The sequence below is a fragment of the Triticum urartu genome, chromosome 5 (assembly GCF_003073215.2).
Source record: "Triticum urartu cultivar G1812 chromosome 5, Tu2.1, whole genome shotgun sequence".
NCBI lineage: Eukaryota > Viridiplantae > Streptophyta > Magnoliopsida > Poales > Poaceae > Triticum > Triticum urartu.
This window is the reverse complement of record NC_053026.1, coordinates 432703392-432723939: the sequence shown is the minus strand read 5'-3', so window position 1 is coordinate 432723939 and position 20548 is coordinate 432703392. Positions and strand designations below refer to the sequence as shown.

The following is a 20548-nucleotide window of genomic DNA, read 5'->3' as shown; positions in this document are numbered from 1 at the left end:
AAGAGGAAATCATCGAGCCACCGCCGGTTGTCAAGTGGTGATGGAGTCAAATCCAGCAGATCTCAGGTAGGGGGTCCCGACATGGTAGTCTTGGCACAATGGTAACAAGGACACATGAGTTTATCTAGGTTCGACACTCTTGAAGAGGTAATACCCTACGTCCTGCTTTGATTGTATTGATTTTGAGGGGTTACAGAGTACAGGTGATCTACCACGAGATCGTGTGTGCATGAGTTGTCGTCTACGGCCCTCACCCTCGGTTTATACAAATATCGAGGGTGCCTAGTGTTTACATAGGTCGATTGCATCTAAGAGTAATCGTGTCGAAGACTATCTCTTAATATTTGAAGTACACGCCAAGTCTTCAGAATCTTCCATCTTGGCTCCCCTAGTCCCGATGAACGAGGCCCACCGGTTTATCTTCATGGGAGGTCCTCGGCCCGGCCCACATGGCTGGGAGACAAGGTGGCGAGCATTCCCTAGTCCAGGACACCCCTAGTCAAGGCTGTCGTCAGGAACCAGAAGGAGGCCGCAGAGAGCCATAAGGCGGCAAGCACGAGGGGGCTATGGCACCCTTCCGTCATCTCAATAAGGAATATCATCGAGCCCCAGGATGCTGGATACCTCCCTGCGCCCAGGGTCGTCGTGACTCACTCTCCGCTCATCAAAGGGTCGGTAGGCTGGTCCTCCATCCGAATTCCCGAGCCTCGTGCCAGTGAGCACATCATCTTCCTCTCTCATCTTCTCCAAGATCTCGGCTTTCCCATCAACCGCTTTCTCCGAGGACTGTTTTATTTTTATGGTATCCAATTCCACCACCTCGCACCCAACCCCGTCCATCACATCGCGAGCTACATCACTTCTGGTGAGGCATTCCTTTGCATCGAACCCATTTCGGGCTCTAGCTCAAACTCTTTTGCGTCAAGATGTACACAAGTGGCGACAAACCCAGGGAGTGCGAGGCAACCATGATTAGCAAGATTTCGTGCGCCAAATGGCTGCCCAAGAAATTCATTAAAATGGTGAAGAACTGGTAGGAGGGATGGTTTTATATGGCCGGCGTGCCTCTAGACAACCGAGAAGGGATTCCAACAGCTTTCTCAGATGTTCCCTGGAGAGTCTTCACTCATGGAACCCTAAGAAACTCACTTGGCGAGCATGGTTCTGCAGCATAGTAATGTCGTTGTACCAGGTGGTGATCTCCCACGCATAGAAGAGTTCCTTGGTTTCGCCAACGAACATCTCCTCCAGAGCATGGTGCCATCCTAGGCCAAACGCCATGGAGACAGATGTTTTTATGTTGTGTGATGGTTTTCTATGGAAGTTGGATGGATAGGGCAGTTTTGGTGGAAGAAGAGGAGAGTGGAGAAGTGGAGTGGTCTTGTGTGTAAAGATGAGAAGGGAAGGGAGAAGTTAAGTGGTGCGGTTGGAGTGGAGTAAATGCTCGTGCTTATTTCCCAAAACAAAAGGTTAACTATGGAGAACAGCTCAAGTAAAAGTAATTAAAATTGACACACAATTCAACCAAAAATCAGAGTAAATTTTTTGAACATTAAAAATCGGAGTTAATCCATACATGATTCAGACAACTACATACAGAAATGTAGACACAAGTTCAGACAGCTACAAATACACAGACTGGAACCCTATTTTCAGACCAACATTCAGAAAATGAGTATTCATTCCAAAGCAACATCTAGAAAGTACAAAATTCAGACAACATTTCTAAATGAGTACTCATTCCAAAGCAACATCCATAAACTAGAAAATTCAGACAACATTTCTAATTTGTAGTCATTCCAAAGCAACATTCAGAAATTACAACAGATTGAAACCCTATTTACATACCAACATTCAGAAAATTCAACCACACGGACAATAACCCTAATTTGACAGCAACATTCAGTAGCTTTAGACAGACAAGAACCCTAAATTAAGGGAAACATTGAGTACACTCAGACAGACATAAACCCTAAATTCAGACAGAAATAACACCCTAAAACATTCACACAACATTAGCTAACAGCAAATTCAGTCAAACATGATAGAAACATTCAATAAACTCATGACCCTAAATCATAAAAACATTAAATACCATTCATAAACTAGTATCAGATCAACTCACAAGTAGTATTTCATACCCTAATTTACAGCTTTCAACCCTACATTCCAAATCTGGAATCCTAATTTGCAGCAATGAAATATAGACAGACGGGAGAGCTCGAGAGGGGAATGTAGCTCACGTAGGGGGGATGAACGGAATAAGCTGATGCTACAACAATCCTCCTCGCTGTGGGTGCCCCTTGCCATGCTGCCATCCGCCCTTATCCGGTCTTGATGCTTTGTCCCCACCACGCCATTGCCAATTGATCGTCTACGCCGCCTTCGACAGATCTCATCGCCGCCATGCCCCGTGAAAGAGGTGAGGGAGAGCGAAGTGGGAGGAAGGGTAGTGCAAGTGAATGAGGGAAAGGGCGCGCGCTTTGGAGAGATAAGCCACATCAAAACATGCTCAATGATTTTTGCGATTGTCAGAAATACAAATAGATTTTTGCCACTGTAAGAAATACGCTGTAGTGCAAAATGTCACAATTTGTAAAATGGTAGTTTTTCGCTAATCGTGACACGAATGTGGTGGTTCTATGCATTTTACTCTGTTTAGGCGGTAGTCTGACAACGACGGTGACAGAACAACCCCATATACTGTGTATGCTTATGTTACATGCGTTTTGAACAATCACCCATGGTTATTGATCGTCACGACTAAAGAGGCTCTAAATTGCTAATGTGATCACATATAATACACTAGTTTCATAATTTGGCACGTAAACATATGTTAATTAGCTCGAATCCAAATGTCTAGAAAAGCATAAGAATCTCGCAAACAAGACACCCTTAAGGTAAAGAAGAGCAGGCGGAGTGTTGTCATCATTTGCACTTAACGCTCAGTCCTAACTAGCATCAACACGACACCCAGCTGAAAATCCGCTGGTTGGATGCTTCATTTTACCCTCGCATGCATAACAACGAAGTGATCTCTTCCTCTTCTGCCCCACATCAACATTTGTGTTATACAAACCGCCTACAAAAAAGTGATTTCAGTAACTTAAAACATCTGCCCTCAAGAAATCAATCTTGTATTAGCAATCTACAAGATCCATAAGCTCTTCGTATAATATGACACAAATACAATCCTTCAAATGAGATCATCTAGTATGAACAAGTATCTAGCTTGCGCGTTAGGTATCCTGGGATGAACACGACATCATAACATATTGTTTCAGGAGATGCCACTTTCGAGCATTACTGCACATCCAACCATCCATACGGTTGGAGAACAGAGAAAAAGGTCTATTCAAGAACAGATGAGAGGCCTACTTACAGTGTTTTATCAACAAGAGAAAAAGGATATTTACAAATAAAAAGATATTTCTACATAGCCACCAGAATTATACCAAAATCTGAGCTCCATGATAATAAAAAGATGCGCAGAGATAACCTAACGCATTGTATCTAATCAAAGTACCAACAACAAACCATTGCCACACAATAGATATTCGCATATTTGGTATCTTCAAAGCAAAGTTAGCACCAGCTTCATCATCCACATGCTGTCTAGCTATTAGCATCACAGCTAAGAAAGCTATATGATAATCAAGCAAAAGGACCTGTGCCAGTTGCTACAACAAGTTTGCGTAAACCAATACACACCACAAACTAAAATTTGGATTAGGCTTGTGGATGATCAGGGTATTGATCTAATTTATTAATATGCCACCATCTCCAAAAACTTGGCTATATCGAAAGAGAAAATGAAGCTGAACATGGAAGACGAAATTGCCATGCTTGGATGAATTAAAATATATTCTTACACCCTGATTAGGAGCTTAGTTTTAGATTCAATACCCTTGTAAGTTACAGGACCATTGTGAAGCACTCTTCTCAAAATATTTAAGAAAGGTTTGCTTGACACCCAAACAGGAACTTAGCTGTTCGGTTGGCCAGAAAGAAGGGCATATACAAGTGCAATGCTGTGAGAGGTATTTAGCAAAAGAGAACTGCTTCTCCATTTAAAACAGCATTGCTTATTTTGTACTGCCTCCATCATTCATCCTCAAATAGATGCAGTTCTAGAGTTAGTGCGGTCAACCATGATCACTGTCAGTGTGAATTCCAGCAGACCCCTCGGTAGGGTGCCATGACTAGCCAGAAACCCAGAAGGGAAACAGGAGATGATTTACCCAGGTTCAGGCCCTCGCTATGGAGGTAAAAAACTACTCCTGCCCTTATTGTATTGATTGATTGGATGGGGGTACAGAGTATAAGACAAACCTCAGGGACCGTAGGTATACCGAAGGGTGATGACTAAAAGCATGCATATCCACAGCTTATAAAGGATGCCAGGGGCCTAGGGTTGCAGACTCCTAGTCGGTTCTAAGGCTGGTGGTTCAGCCTCCTTGTCTTGCACGGCAAGGATGCCGGCTACTTCCTTCTCGAGGCCAAGCCAGGCTGACGGCCCAAGCCATATAGCGGCCTAGGGTCCTGAGCCGGACTGGTGGGCAGACTTTCCGGGTCTTACTCTTGAGGCACCCCTGGGTAATGACACCGTTAGTAGCCCCCGAACAGGCTCAAGGATTTGGCATCTTCTAGTCTTCGGACAGTCTGAATTCGCCATCTTCTGGTAGCTCGCCGAGGTCTTGGCAGGTTCATGAAGTTCCACAAAAGACAGGTTGCGCGTCAACCCGCCTTGAGGCAATGTGTGACGCAATGCACCGGTCTCATTTTGTTTCAATAAATATCCAACCTCCGCACATCTCTTCGTACGGAGTCAGCCTCCGCGAGCCGATTTGCCGGGATGCACTTTGAATTTCCGTGACGATGGCACGGGTCATGAGTCGCACCTAGCTTGCTCATCTAGTCAAGTCGAACCACCTCCCCTGACCGTCGGTCAAAGCAGAGGACGTGATGGGTTGTGGGGCCCACAAAGGCCACACCCAATCGACCAAAGGGATGAGACCAGAAGGTGACTCCTTAGGCTCAGGTGCCATTTACGGAGCACCTCGATTCCCGCGCCTAGTAGGGATATGGCAGAAGATTGTGGCCGCATGTCACGGCATTAACGGCAACATTTGGCCTCCCATCGGGGCTTTATAGGGAGATCGGCACCCAACCGTGCCACACCTCTCCCATTTCATCGCCCCCCTCGTTCCTTTAGCCCAAGCTTCCATTTCCATGCCTCTGAGCTCAAGCTCCTACCTTTCTCCACTACCTACCAATGGCCCCCAATCAACCAAGGGTCGCGGCGACAACGAAATGAAGGGCAACACTTCGAGCAAGGGCAGCGGCGACGACAAGGGCAAAACCACCACCCCCTCGAATATGAAGAGGGAGTGGATGGCATCAACGGCATCCCCGCCTCAGCTCAACAGCCTCGTCGGGCAGGGGCATAGGCTATTTGCTATCGCGGGACCACGTTGTCTGGAGGTCGCCGATGACAGCGATTAATGGCATGGTGAAGGTGTCTTCGGAGGCGCGCGATGTAGAGTGGATCTTGTATGTGCCCTTCCTCGTGCGATGTATGTCGCTGCCACAATTTTTTTGTGGCCTCCGCTACTTCTACTAGCTCCAACTTCATCACCTAACGCCAAACGAGATTCTACACATTATGTGTTTCATAATGGTGTGCGGGTGTTTCCCAGCAATCCAGACGCATTCGGGCTTTGGCGCCGATATTTCCAGGTCAAGCTCCAGACCAACGACGGTGAGAGCTGTGAGTGTGGCAGATTCGCCATCAGGAAGCGATACAGATCCAGGTACATCAAGTGCCCCCTGCCTGATTCCAATAGAAAATGGCAAGAGGGCGGGTTTTACTGGCAAACCTTCCCATAGGCGCTCCAGTCCGGCCCAGTCTATTCCCCTTCTCACCAGAGCCACGAAGCCGACATCAATCATGGAACCTAAGGTACTACCAAGGCAACACGAGGCGAGGTGCCTCTCCGGCGCTGGTTTGATGATGGCGGATGTGATGATAGCCTGCCTGGACACGCGGATCTAGCCGTCATGGCCCGGGCTTAATCGATGTATGAGTACACCAGGGAAACTGATTGTACCCAAAGCTTGACCAGGTTCTTCTAGGACAGATCGCTCTAGGCTACATAGAAAGACAAAGAATCTCCTTGAGGAACTCCGATTCCCGACTCATGTGCTCAACAAGGCGTCTGGCCATAAAGGCGAAGCTCGCCGCACGAGTCGGCGATGAATTCCAGGCCCCCGAAGAGGAGAATCTGGCTTGGCTTGTAGGTGTCAACGGCTCAATCTACCCCGCCATGTTGGTGATGCAGTTCATCGCCCGAAAGCAAACATCTGCCCAGGAGCGAAGGCAGCACGATTGATGTCAGATCCATCTGGATCTCAGTTCCGGCAAGCACGACCCGTGTCTGGCGCGCCACCGTTGGTGTGAATTCCGGGAGGCCCCTCGATAGGGTCCTTCAACTAGCTGGAAAGCCAAGAGGAGAAATAGGAGATAATTTACTCAGGTTCAGGCCCTTGCGCTATGGAGGTAAAATCCTACTCCTGCTCTTATTGTATTGATTGGATGAGGGTACAGAGGACAAGACAAATATCAGGGATCGTAGGTATAATGAAGGTATCGATTAGCCCAACCACAAGATTATAAAGGATGCCAGGGGCCTAGGGTTAAAGAGTCTAGTCACTTCTAAGGTGGTTGAAGGATCTCCTGGCGGTTTGGCCTCCTTGTCTTGCACAGCAAGGAAGTCGGTTCCTTCCTTCTCTAGGCCTCCCAAGTCAGGTTGATGGCCAAGCCGTATAGCGGCCTAGGGGTCCTCAGCAGTCTGGTGAACAAACTTCTAGGATCTTGAGGCACTCTGGGTCGTGACACCGTCAACCACTAATATATGTAAATCTATTTATATGCTTTATATGAAGATGGTACTACTCCCTCCGTTTCACAACATCAAACCCCTGGTCGTAACTACGAGATGGAGTCAAGTAATATTTGATGGAATCTTACCATACTTGATTCTATTTAAATAGAGAACGACTAATTTATCAATGAGAGCAAGTATGGTTGGATTATATCAAATCGTTTTTTAGTTCGGTACCTCCTAGATATGCATTTGGGATAAATATTGTGAAACCAAGTAATAGGTTTGTCAAAGTACTTTCATGTCATCATATTTTTTGTAACTTTAGTAACAAATGAATAGAGAAGGTAATGGTCGAAGATCCATATTGGTGAACATTTCAATGTCCAAAACAACAAGACTTTTGTAGCATTGGAGTAAGTCACATCAATACTTGAGAATACGCATGCTCTTAGTACGTTGCTCTTTAATAGCATGTCTCAGTATTTGAACAATTTTCTGGCAAAGTGAAAATTTCTGCAAGATTGTGGTACATAATTACTGCCGCTAAAATTTGGAACACTAATCGCTGCACAATTTGGTCACGATAGGCACAAGGCCTCAACACCTAACACATCAAAATACATAAAACTGCTTGCCATTTACTCCTAGAAAGAACTACTGTCATTAGCTCTTGGTCTTGTCTCTTAGCACACCATTAGAAGCTTGAGGGCTACAGCTTGTAGGGATCAGTAGTAACATTAAATTGGATTAAAGTACTAGGTTGATTTCTAGTTATAAGGCGCATAATAGTGAACAAAGGATGCATAGCTCAGCATCTAGTTCATCTAATATTCTGATGTAACCAAGTTCAACCAAGTACCGAACCATATGTTCATCTTAACTAGCCTAGTCCAACGAAGTACTGCACTACTGTTGTTGCAATATATTAATAAACTCGATAAATCTTTAATATTAGGAAAGTGCTCCTCTGTAAACTTTTACAAGTAGTGATCTAAAATGTCTTATAAAAGTTTACGGAGGAAGTACTTTTTTAGATATATCTACATCTACCAGTATCACGTGTGCAATCCTAATACCAAGAAAGATCTTAGGAGAAGTTCAGATTTTACAATTATTGACTATGTGTATCTCAAAATAACTCCCTTCTGTCAATATATGAACAAGGATTAATCCAAAATTAGAACTATTGAGAGGAAATAAAATATACCAGGACTGTTCTTGGTTATAGTTTTGCATGACAACAAATCCCAGGAACAATCATCATTCCTATTAGCTTCGACAAACTCCGCAAACACAAGCTGCGGAAGCCTTTCAGACTCTGTGTGAACATAGAAGTTCATATGGACATATTGCTTTCTGTGGGAAGTACTAGCCTCCTCCTCATCAAAATAACATACGCAGAGACGCTCAGACAATCTGAACTTGACCTTCTATAAAATAGCAAATGTCAATAACAAATCCAGTGCTTCAAATAGTATTTTAGTTTTGTTTTTACTATTGATTATAAGTTCAGAAACTTTTAGTCTTTCTATTCAAATTTCCACCATTAGCTACCTTGTACAGAAACTGAAATTGCGTCATATTGGTGCCTGCAGCAAACCTGTAACCGATGCAGAAACATCAGGAGACAAACCTGCCGGAGAGAGCGACACAGAGGAAGGCGGTGCATATGATGCCGGAGCAGTGTTTACGGGTCTTCAGCTACTCTTTTTGACACCAGATGAACGGATATCCCGTTGGAGGCGTCTATACAAGAAGAGAGCCAACATGTCCTTGGTTTTCTATCATAAGAGTCACCCTGTAAGCATTGCTTTATCTGTTCCTACATGTTTCTTCCTTTATCTGAAAAATATGTTCTGTTCATATCTGTGCTTTTCGCTCACATTCTCCATTTTGATTTCCAACTTATGATCTTTCCATCCGCAGGATCGCTATGAGTTTACACATGTGCGCTTGAACAATGTTTTTGATTTCATCGAGGGCTACTTCGCCTATTTGCACATGAACTTCAAGGCGAGGAACGTTGCCACAGGGTCAGAGCAAATCTTCTTTTCTGAGTTGATGGCAGAAATGGATAATAACGACAATGCCTCCAATGGATATTATCGCGTCAGCGCATGCGACATTGTTGATGATAACTGTGCTGGTAAGCTCCGTTTCTTTTTATCCGCGGGCTTTGATGCCATCATATTGTTTTTATTTTCTTTCCAGAAACTCTGGAATATGCATTGTTCTTGTACTAATTATTATGTTTCTGACCCTTGTGTAATTTGCTAAACTAGTTTTGGACTGAAGTAGACCCTTTTTCTGTACCTAACTGTCATGAAAGAATACCATTTCCTTGTAGAGTACCATTGATGGAATGTTTGGCATGACTGGTTGTATTTACTTCTTGGAACCCTAACGCGGTTATTTTTTTCATAGGTGGTCGTAAACAAGAAGTTGAGTGTAAGTACATCCCATACAAAATTGCTATGTATGTGCTGAGAAAATCAAGCACCCTGTCGGAAGTACATACAAAGGAGGCCATTCTGTTTCGGACTATGGTGTGGAAGAAAATTCTACCGAATGAACCATACAAAACTGCATTGAGGAAGAGTGCCGTAAGAAGATGTGCACACGGCGTCAGATCGTTTCGACGCCAGCTGCATCAGAGCAGAGAACTTTGTTATGTGTACTTGGGTCCGTCTTCCTTGTAATCGTGAAAAAATGAGGCCTTAAACTTTCTTCGAATAGAGAGGTTGCCTCTGGCATCCACATTGATAAAAAAAAGCATATTATGTGATTGCCTCTCTAACAAATTTACAAATTTACAAATTTACATATACACATAAATAAATGGAATCAAGTGCGACGAAGTTCATAGTGTACAGTTGGCATATACAATAGTAACACCTTTGTCTCCCAAAAAAATCAAGAAAGAACAAAAACATTGGCAATACCGAAAGAGAAATAAGCCAACATTGTCTTCTGCCAATTAGATATGCATGTGCAGTACTCATTCTCACACTGTTGTCTGTCAATGGCTTCTCACTATCCCATGAACATCTGATGTTCTGTTCCTTGCGACATTATTGTTGGTTAAGGTTATTCCCAGGTGTGTACCTGTCAAAGTATGAATTCGTCATTCGCTGCAAGACTATATGGTATCACAAGCTCTCGAAAAATAGAATGCTCCACTAAAATATAATACTGTAGTACAATGTCGGTGATCACTCACTTGAATGTAATGCTCGTTCTGTTGAGGCCGATCGGAATGTTGCCCTGTAAATTGTTGTTCTGCACAAACCTGTTGAACAAGAATTCAAGTTGTCAGAAATTGCAACATGTATGTCAATTGAGCAACATCATGACTGGATAATGCAGCAGCCGCTTGACAAAGCATGGAGTGCATGCTGAAGCCACTTACAGTTCCTGAAGTCTTGGAAGGTCTCCCAGCAACGGAGGAATCGGCCCTGTCAAATGGTTGTCCTCCAGGTGCCTTCAGGTCAGAAATGCAACCCGGATTAAGTAGTGAAATGGAACAGCCAGCATCTTCATTTTGTCGAGTAATAGTAAATTTGTAATTATGAACCTTCAGACGATCATTTTGCACACATATGATCATCTATTTTTACACTTACAAGGATGCCAAATGATGCAGGGAGCTCATGATTGGAATTTGTCCTGTCAGATTGTTCCCCGCAAGCCAGCTGCAGCAACAAAGCCTTTCTCCAATCAGAAACCCAACCATTACTCAACAAAGCCTTTCATCAATTTAGTTATGCACATCTGACATCAGTTTGTGTCAAGAAACTTACACGCTGGAGATTGCAGTCAGATTAGCAATGTGGTCAGATATCGACCCTCCAACACTGAAATTGGTGAGGTTGCTGCAGCAGAAAATGCACAAAGCTCATCGTCCATTGTTGAGACATTGAAATTGGAAAGAACATAGTACATACTGATCTTGTTTGCAACTTACAGAGCAGTTACTCGAGCAAGTGCACCCTGGCTGCAGGAAACGCCGGTCCAGGAGTTCCCCACGGGCAAGCAAGGATCGCCGCTCCAGTCCGACGGCGGGTTGGCGAAGCCTCTCGCGAGCCCCTCCATGCCGATCACTGCAGCAAAATGATGGAGTAAAATGCATGAATGATTTACAGAGTTCTCGTGAGGAAAGAGGCTGGATCAGCCATGGCGCAGGCATGGAAGCTGCTGCAGTGCTGCATTGATCGGATCTTTGTTAGTACCATCTCTAGGATGAGTCCTCCCTCCGAGCGGAACAACCATCATGACCTCCGCCGCGTTGATCACCGGCCCGACCGGCGACCCCGGGGCGGGCGTCAGCGTGATCTTGGTCTGCCCGGACAGCGGCCATGCGGCGCCGTACAGCATTGATCCCGCCGTCGAGACATTCAGGCCGGCGAAGAAGGCCTGCCCGTTGACCGCGACGTCGAAGACTCTCCAGCTCAGGGGGCTTGGCGTCCGGTTGTCCTGGAAGTAGAGCGCCAGGTAGTAGCTGGCCTTGGGCAGCGGCGCCGGCGGCCACTGCAGCTCGAGGGTGTCCCCGCGTCTGGCCGTCACCCCTCGCCGGAACACGTCCTCCGGTGGCTTGTTCCAGAACGCCGCCGGCGCCACGCTCCCCTGGCTCTCCACCACCGGGGCGCCGTCGCTGTACGGCTCCCAGTACCGGTTGAACTCATCCCCTGGCTGGCTGCAGAATGGCGCATTTCGCGTGATCAAGAATTCGTGGATGATCGAACACCTGTGATGCGGATTGCAGCGGAGAACAGAGGCATGGCAGCCATGGTGACCGACTGTTACCTGAGGGTGTCGCCGTGGTGGCCGAAGCTGTGGCGCGCGATGGTGCTGAGGGCGTAGGAGGAGAAGTCAGTGGCGTTGTACACCGAGTCGTCCAGCGGCACCACCTCGAGCGCGGAGATGAAGGGGCTGGACGTGGGCGCGGTGGCCGCGTTCCTGGCCAGGCAGACGCTGACCTGCCGGCCAGTGGCGCGCACGACGGCCTCGAAGTAGGTGGCGCGGCCGCGGGCGTAGTCGGCCGCCGTGTCGACCTCGCTCCACCGCGTGCCCTCGATGATCTGGTCGAACACGGGCGGTACCTCGCCGCCGTCGAACCCGCCGTAGTAGTACGTGGTGCGGACCAGGTACGTGGCCTTCCTCTGCGCGGGGAGCACGTAGCAGTGCTTCCTGGCGGACGCGTCCGGGAAGTAGCGGAGCGACGCGAGCATCGGCGGCATCCCGGGCGGCGGGGACGGGACGGCGGCGGCGTTGCCGGCGCGCACGAACGGCCCGTCCGGGACCCATGTCACGTTGCCGGCCACGCGCTCGCCGCGCGCGCCGCAGTTTATCTGGTACCCTGCGGCGAACGAACGAAGGAATGCCGGTGAGGTCCATGAACGGATGCCGATGAGGCTGGAGCAAGAACCTGGGATGATGGCCGGATTACTCCACCTGAGAGAGCGTGGGCGGCGTGGACATGGAGGCCGATGACGAGGAGGGCGGCGAGGACTCGGGAGAGCGGGGCGACCATCGGGGGAACGCGCCAACCGCGGGGGCGGCAACTGCAATGGGGATATCGCGGAGCCGGCGACGACTGTCCAGAAAAATACAGAATATTTCTCGGGTCGCTGGTTGGTGGCCCACAAGTTGAGACCCACCCACACACGATCTGCGCCCAGTTGGCGTCTTGCTGCGCCGGTGACCACGATCTACGCCGGGTTTGGGTGTCGTGGAATCGCCATTTGCCGTGAGGGTGAGGCTCTAGCTCCTGTGGTTGATTCGTTGCGTCAGCCGTTCCTCCCTGGACGTGGGTGTTTTTTGTTCCTTGCTTGTATCGATCGAGCCAAGTCCATGTGTATTTTCCCCTTATTTTTCTGTGATATATGGGTAGGAGCAGGAGCCAGGCACGGCGACGTGCTCGCATCAACTCACCAACGAACCTCGAGCGACCCAGGCATAGCGCGATGCAGGGCGTTTGCCGTGCGCGCGGCAGCCGAATTTCTGTGAAGATACTAGACGCGGATAAGACTTTGCACAGGCAGGCAGGCAGCAGCAGCGGCTCGGCACGCTGTACGCGGCGCGGATATGTGTCAACGCGACCCAGGAGGCTTCCATCGGTTCAACTGAGCGTGGCAATCATTGGCACGGCAATCTCCGCCGCGGTGCCGCCGGAAACAGCGGGCCAGACATGATTTAAATAGGATTTTTTTTGGAGAGGTCTATCTAGAACACATTTAGATGTGACATAATTATGTCACATCTAAGTTGATATCCTTTTTATTTATGATCTTTTTTTTTCTAGTTTTTTTTGTTTTTTGTTGCTACATTATATACTTGTGATTAGACAAATTGGATTTAAATGACATTGTTAGGCCAACTTCAACTTTCCGACGCAAGGCGAACCAACAATGTGGTTGGATTGTTAGAGGGACGGTGGTATACTTAACCCATCATGGTTCAAGTACTGGTGCTCGCATTGTTTCCGAGTTTATTTTAGGATTTCTGGCGATACGTTTTCAGTGGGAAGAGACGTTCCTGTCGATGACAAGGCGTCTACAGTGACTTAATAAATCTCAAGATGAACGAAGGTGCTCATAGGGATAGGGTGAGTGTATGCGCGTATGTATGAGCGCTTGTGTCTATACTTTGTTCAAAAAAAAAACTGTCCGACGCAAGCAAATGGAAGTTGTTTTCGTCTTTTTTGTCCGTTTGAGTTGACAGAGCGATCGAAGATGTTTGAATAATCTTTCTAGCATTTGATCAATAAAAGATAAAGGGTAATGATCCTTTCTAATAGCTTTATTTAATTTGCGGAAATCAGTTACTATTCTATAACCTGTAACAATTCTTTATCATTAGGAACAATAATAATACCTTCCTTCTTAGGGACACAATGGATATGACTTACCCATTGACTATCAACAACAGGATAAATTATACCTGCCTCCAGAAGCTTTAATATTTCATTTCTTACCACTTCTTTCATCTTAGAATTTAATTGTCGTTGGTGATCAACAAACGGTTTAGCGTATTTCTCCAATTTTATTTTGTGCTGGCATAGAGTGGGACTAATGCCCTTAAGATCATCAAGAGTATATCCAATGGCAGCACGGTGCTTTTTCAGAGTTTTCAATAATTTCTCTTCTTCCTGCTCTTAAAGGTTAGCACTAATAATAACAAGATATATCTTTTTTTCATCAAAATAAGCATATTTAAGAGTATCAGGTAATGATTTAAGCTCAAACACGGGATCACCCTTGGGTGAAGGAGGATCCCCTAGAATTTCAACACGCAAGTTGTGTTTCAAAATAGGTCCCTGTTTAAAGAATACTTCATCTATTTCCCTGCTTTCATTCATAAACACATCATTTTCATGGTCTAGCAAACATTGTTCTAAAAGATCATTAGGAGGCACGACAATAGAAGCAAGACCAATAATTTCATCTTACTAGGCAATTCTTTATCATAGGGTTGTCTACGAAATTTAGCAAAATTAAAATAATGAGACATATCCCCTAAACCAACAGTAACAATATCTTTTTTACAGTCTATCTTAGCATTAACAGTACTCAAGAAGGGTCTACCAAATATAATAGGACAAAAGTCATCTTGTGGGGAACCAAGAACAAGAAAATCAGTAGGATATTTAACTTTCTCACACAAGACTTCAACATCTCTAACAATCCCAATTGGTGAAATCGTATCTCTATTGGCAAGCTTAATTGTAACATCAATACCTTCTATCTCAGCAGGTACAATATCATGCATAGTTTCTTCATATAAGGAATGAGGTATTGCACTCGCACTAGCACCCATGTCACATAAGCCATGATAACAATGATCTCCTATTTTAACAGAAACAACAGGCATGCTTACAACAGGTCTATGTTTATTTTTAGTATCGGGTCTAGCAATTCTAGCAGCTTCATCACATAAGTAAATAACATGCCCATCAATACTATCGACCAAGAGATCTTTAACCATAGCAATACTAGGTTCAACTTTAATTTGCTCAGGGGGTGTAGGTGTTCTAACCTTACTCTTACAAACCACAGTTGAAACTTTAGCATGATCCTTTATTCTAGCAGGGAAAGGTGGTTTCTCAATATAAGTGGTAGGAACAATAGGATCAACATTATAAGTGATAGTCTTTTCTTCAACTTTAATAGGTTCAACTACTTTTACTTCAATGAGAGGATGATATTTAAACCACTTCTCCTTAGGGAGATCAACATGAGTAGCAAATGATTCACAGAAAGAAACTACTATCTCAGAGTTAAGTCCACATTTAGTGCTAAATTCACAAAAAGCATCGGTATCCATAAAAGATTTAATCACAAGTATAGGTGATTTATCGTAGTCCTTTCGATAAGTAAGAGTGTCGAACCCAACGAGGAGCAGAAGGAAATGACAATCAGTTTTCAGTAAGGTATTCTCTGCAATCACTGAAATTATCGGTAACAGATAGTTTTGTGATAAGGTAATTCATAACGGGTAACAAGTAACAAAAGTAAACAAGGTGGAGCAAGGTGGCCCAATCCTTTTTGTAGCAAAGGACAAGCCTGGACAAACTCTTATATAAAGGAAAGCGCTCCCGAGGACACATGGGAATTATCGTCAAGCTGGTTTTCATCATGCTCATATGATTCACGTTCGTTACTTTGATAATTTGATATGTGGGTGGACCGGTGCTTGGGTACTGCCCTTCCATGGACAAGCATCCCACTTATGATTAACCCCCCTCGCAAGCATCCACAACTATGAAAGAAGAATTAAGGTAAACCTAACCATAGCATGAAACATATGGATCCAAATCAGCCCCTTACGAAGCAACTCATTGATACATCCATTTTGCATCATGCTTTTATATCGATATTTATTACATTATGGGATGTTATTACACATTATGTCACAATACTTATGCCTATTCTCTCTTATTTTACAAGGTTTACATAAAGAGGAAGAATGTCGGCAGCTGGGATTCTAGGCTGGAAAAGGAGCAAATATTAGAGACATATTCTGCACAGCTCCAAAAGTCCTGAAACTTCATGGAAGTCATTTTCAGAATATATAAAAAATAATGAGCACAAGAAGTTCCAAAGGGGGGCCACACCCTGCCCACGAGGGTGGGGGGCGTGCCCTACCCCCCTGGGCGCGCCCCTGCCTCGTGGGTCCCCTGGTGGCCCTCCGATGCCCATCTTCTGCTATATGGAGTCCTTAAATGAGAAAAAAAAATCATAAGAAAGCTTTCGGGACGAGACTCCGCCGCCACGAGGCGGAACCTTGGCGGAACCACTGGATTACAGATCAAGAACTCATAAGTATCAATGGTTAGTGTGCTGTCAATTTATACCATTTCAGATTGGCAAATAAAGAGACGATTTAAATAATAGTAGAATGATATGAAATTTTTTATAGTTAAGACATTGCAGAATATGACATTGTGTTGTAGTGGGTAGGTTCACCACACCACTGGATTGCGGATGAAGAACAGAAGCATACATGCAGTGCAAAAGAAGATCACTTGCTCTGTATAGTTTAATTTACATGGTATGAAGAAGGAACTTGGTTGTACAACTTAAAACTTAAATTGAGAAAGGACAAACTTTTGTTTATGAACTACATAATAAACTTTAAACAAGCAATTTGATGCAAACACCAAAAATAAACAGCTGTTGCAGTCATGCCTAACCAAATATATATAACAAAGTTTGAAGGCTTGAGATGGACAAACTTACATTATTGGTGAAGACATGCTCTATAAAGGCCTTGTCCATGCTGATGGGGGGGGGCAATTCAAGAAGTTTACCACATAATCTTCTTCAAAAGTATTGCCTTTATTCTACATTTTGTTAAGAGTAAATATAGATGTGATAATATACGAAAAAATGGAGAATATTTAAAATAAGATGAAGAGTGATGCTACATAACCAAGTAGCTATAAATGTAAGTGCAGTGATACTGACAAAAGGTACATCCAAGAGCAATGCACATCTAAAATTCTTCAGTACCAACCTTATGGTAAGAGTAAATATAGATCTGATGTGTAGAAAATGGAGGGCAAAGGAAAATAAGCTGCAGAGTGATGGTACATGAACAACTACCTGTCATTATAAGCACACTGATAAAGGACATCATGTACTTACAAGAACAATGCAGAGGTAAAAAAACATTGCCATTGGATATATTCTACACTAATGTAACCATTCATACAGATCAGATAATTTGAAGCGAACAATTGATAAGCAAGCTATCATGCATACTGCTGTCACATAATGAACCAGGTATGTATGCAAGTACGGTGATACAGGACAATAGGTACTAACAAGAGCAAAGCAGCAGACAGCATATTTGTGATATCCTGTCGTGCTTGTCAAACCGGAATTCTTCTTCGAGCAGATTTCCTGCAAAAAAGACCCGTAAGGCACATGCGCAAAAGTAGAAGTTCAAATTGTCATGTGATTTCATTGACAGTACCTCATCCTGGGAACGAGACTAGTGCATAACAAGGTTTTTCCATTCAATGTCTTCTAAATTTAGCACATGAGACTTCGCCGGAAATTCGTTTATAGACTTGCCATCAAAGTGTGATTTCCTTAGGTAACACCGATACTGCTGCAATGCTTGCTTGAAAAGCACAAGCAAGCTTTGCTCGTCATGACTATCCAGATTGACCCTCGCCTAGTTACAACAATGTAATGTAAATCATTGATGTGTCCAATCAGCAGAAAAGAGGAAAATAATAGCCATGAATAATAGCACTTACACGTAAGTTGGATAGGAAGATGTGAAAATGGTGTTTGTCTTCACAGTAATCTTCCCATGATGGGAATATATGCACGTAGCCCCTAACAACATTGAAAGCATTGTCTTTTAAACTGGGAATACATGGAATGGGGTTCCAATCTGCAGGAATTGGCCGTCTCTGCAGTTGCGGTAGGTCTTTGGCCGGTGGACTTGCTATACTTTTTGCTGGAGTGGGATTTTTCTGTGGTACAGCTGGTGCTATGGCAAATGAAATCGGTATACCTTTTGCTGGAGTGCAAGTCCTGTGTGGTGAGGCTAGTGGTGTGGCCAGTGAAGTATGGGTACAGTCTGCTGGAGTCGGTCCTACGTTTTGTGTCACTGGTCCTACGTTTTGTGTCACTGGTCCTGTGTGGTGAGGCTAGTGATTTCTCCGGCACCACCACGTTTTTCAAGGACTTTGCTGGTGCTCCTTCAGATTCGGCAATCACCCCCTTCCCTTTTGATGTCTGATGCACAAGAACAACATTTGAGTGGAAAAACATGGTATGATAACAGATGGAATATGTATTGATAATGGATGGGCATGGCATCTCGACATATATGATGAGTAAACTAAGCAGATGGCGGTGCAACAAAGTAGAAGAAATGCAAGACAACATATGCAAGATACCCGCAATCAATAAAACATTAGCAAATTAGAACGAGCACCTTGATGGGTGAATAGGACAGGCCATCTGCCTTTGACTCCTCGAGGTTAGAATAGTCATTAGGATGATATTCTGAACAAGAATCAACAGGCGGGGAGCGTATGAGTTTCATTGCATCCAGAATGGCACTCAATGCCTTGGTGCCAATTTTGTAAGTCATTGTAGTGTTTAGCTTCAAGAGTGGACTGCTGCTAGTGCGACACAAAGCAGCTACACAGATCATAGTGTAGATATAACGGGAAAACCTTAAGCATCAGAGTAAAATCAGCAAAGTGGAACTTGCTAGAATATATGTGCTAGTATTGCCGGTACGGCTAGAAAGGCTTCGGATACCAGCTCTCTTCAAGTGAAGGTGCGGTACTGTTAATATCAATGTAACTCTCAAAGGCAACACAGCTCCCCGCATTTCCTTGCTATTCTTATAGGATTCAAGTGGGCAGGCCACTACAAATCCTATTCCTATGTTTACAAGATCCTACAAATCAAAGATGCTCAAAGTGTCCATCACAACCGACCGTATAGACCTCTACACTGCAAATGTCCCTGCTCATCTTCAGTACAAGGAACATATGTACTACTATCATACTCCCTCCGTTACAAAATATAAGTCTTGGTAGAGATTTCCACTATGGATCACATCCAGATGTATCCAGGTACATTTTAGAGTGTAGATTCACTCATTTTGCTCCATATGTAGTCCATGGTGGAATCTATCACTACAAAAAAATACACTTCTGTGATGATACGTGTTTGTCACAGTAGGTCGCTTTTTTTGTCATGCATGTACATCCATGACAAATTTATGACAGAATCAAGATAGCCATACCTGTGCTGTCGTAGAAGTGTTCCATGACATTACCAAAATTATCATCACGGAAGTGTCCACTTCCATGACGATAAATCGCACGTCACAGAAGTGCTTTCGTCAAGGGTGACCGACACGTGGCATCCACCGTAACGGAACGCCGTTAAGCTATCGGGTCGGGTTTTGGATCCGATAACCCGTTAACAGCCCCGACCAATGGGAAATTTCCACGTGTAAAATTCTTATTGGCCGGACGAAACACGTGTCAGCTCGTCAGTGGGTCAGATAGGCGCCTATGATACGTCGACACGTGGCACAGCCCAACAGAGGCCTATTCCTATGTAAAGTCCGGCCTGTTTGACTTGGTCAAAAGCTGGCGGGCCGGCCCATGGAAAGCCTGTTAACGACCTGTTCGAATATAGCCCATTTATAGCCCGCTAACCCAAGGCCCGTTACGCCCTATCCGAATTAGGCCCAGTAGCGTCATCTGGGCCATCCAATATGATTCCATTCCGTTTTCACTTACGGCCCATGTATGGCCCATGACGTCTTTTGGCCCATATGAGGCCCTATGTAACTCTTGGCCTACTAATGGCCCGTGGTGAAACTGGCCCGTAATGAACAGTGTATCACTTTACACCCATTAACGGCCCGTGGTGAAACTGGCCTGTGATGAGCAGTGTATCACTTTATACTCATTAACGGCCCGTTATTCCGTTGGGCCGTTTCCAGCCCATGTTATCTTTCAGCCTTCTTAGAGCCCATTAATTCTTGGGCTCATTTCCAGCATTCGTTTACTTACGGCCCGTTACTGTCATTTTCTGCTTGTGGGCCAAATTTAGCCCGTGGTTACAGTTGGCCCGTTTGTGGTCCGTTAATACGTTGGGCCGTTTTCATAGCGTCATCAAATACGGCCTATTAATGATGGCCCGTTATGGTCGGCCCATGAACGGACGATTCCAACTCTAGCCCGTTTACGGCCATAATGCGGCCTGTTATTGGCCCATGTTTGGCCATCGATCATACTGCCCGTATAAGGCCCATTGATGATACGGCCCGTAGAAGGCCCATTGTTTCTACGGCCCGTAGAAGGCCCACTATTTCTACGGCCCGCAGGAGGCCCAGTGTCACTACAGTAAATATTAGCCCATGGTTATTGTGGCCTAGTTTTAAAAAATAGGTTAATGCAGCCACTAGCAAACCGCGGAAAAAGAACTGCAATGACTAGAAGCAAACAAATAAACAAGACAACAAGGAAATAAATAAGCAAGCAACTTACGCTAGGCTATCATGGCTATCACACATATTACATCCACTGGGCATCAAAGTTCGCCACCAGTGCAAATAAACGCGCCGACAAAAGAATATACAAAACTGAGAGCACTTCAGAAGGCACTAGGCCT

At 44.9% G+C, this 20548-nt stretch overlaps 1 protein-coding gene across 1 annotated transcript; it reads right to left on the bottom strand.

Annotated features, from left to right (window-relative positions):
- Window positions 1-9650: 9650 nt before the first annotated feature.
- On the bottom strand, window positions 9651-12594 carry LOC125509561 (probable LRR receptor-like serine/threonine-protein kinase At1g67720). Its single transcript, XM_048674550.1, has 9 exons — window positions 12339-12594; window positions 11691-12243; window positions 11117-11580; window positions 10852-10987; window positions 10688-10759; window positions 10511-10579; window positions 10297-10368; window positions 10108-10176; window positions 9651-9992 (listed from the first exon to the last, which is right to left on the bottom strand). The coding sequence occupies exons 1-9, from the start codon at window positions 12415-12417 to the stop codon at window positions 9959-9961; spliced, it is 1548 nt and encodes a 515-aa protein (XP_048530507.1). The 5' UTR covers window positions 12418-12594; the 3' UTR covers window positions 9651-9958.
- Between the last annotated feature and the right edge of the window lie 7954 nt (window positions 12595-20548).

Coding starts and splice junctions, on each gene's coding strand:
- LOC125509561 (XM_048674550.1), bottom strand. CDS start 12,417: ATGGTCGCCCCGCTCTCCCGAGTCCTCGCCGCCCTCCTCGTCATCGGC. Junction 11,581..11,690: donor CACCACGGCGACACCCTCAG/GTAACAGTCGGT, acceptor GCCATTCTGCAG/CCAGCCAGGGGATGAGTTCA. Junction 9,993..10,107: donor AGAACGAGCATTACATTCAA/GTGAGTGATCAC, acceptor ATACTTTGACAG/GTACACACCTGGGAATAACC.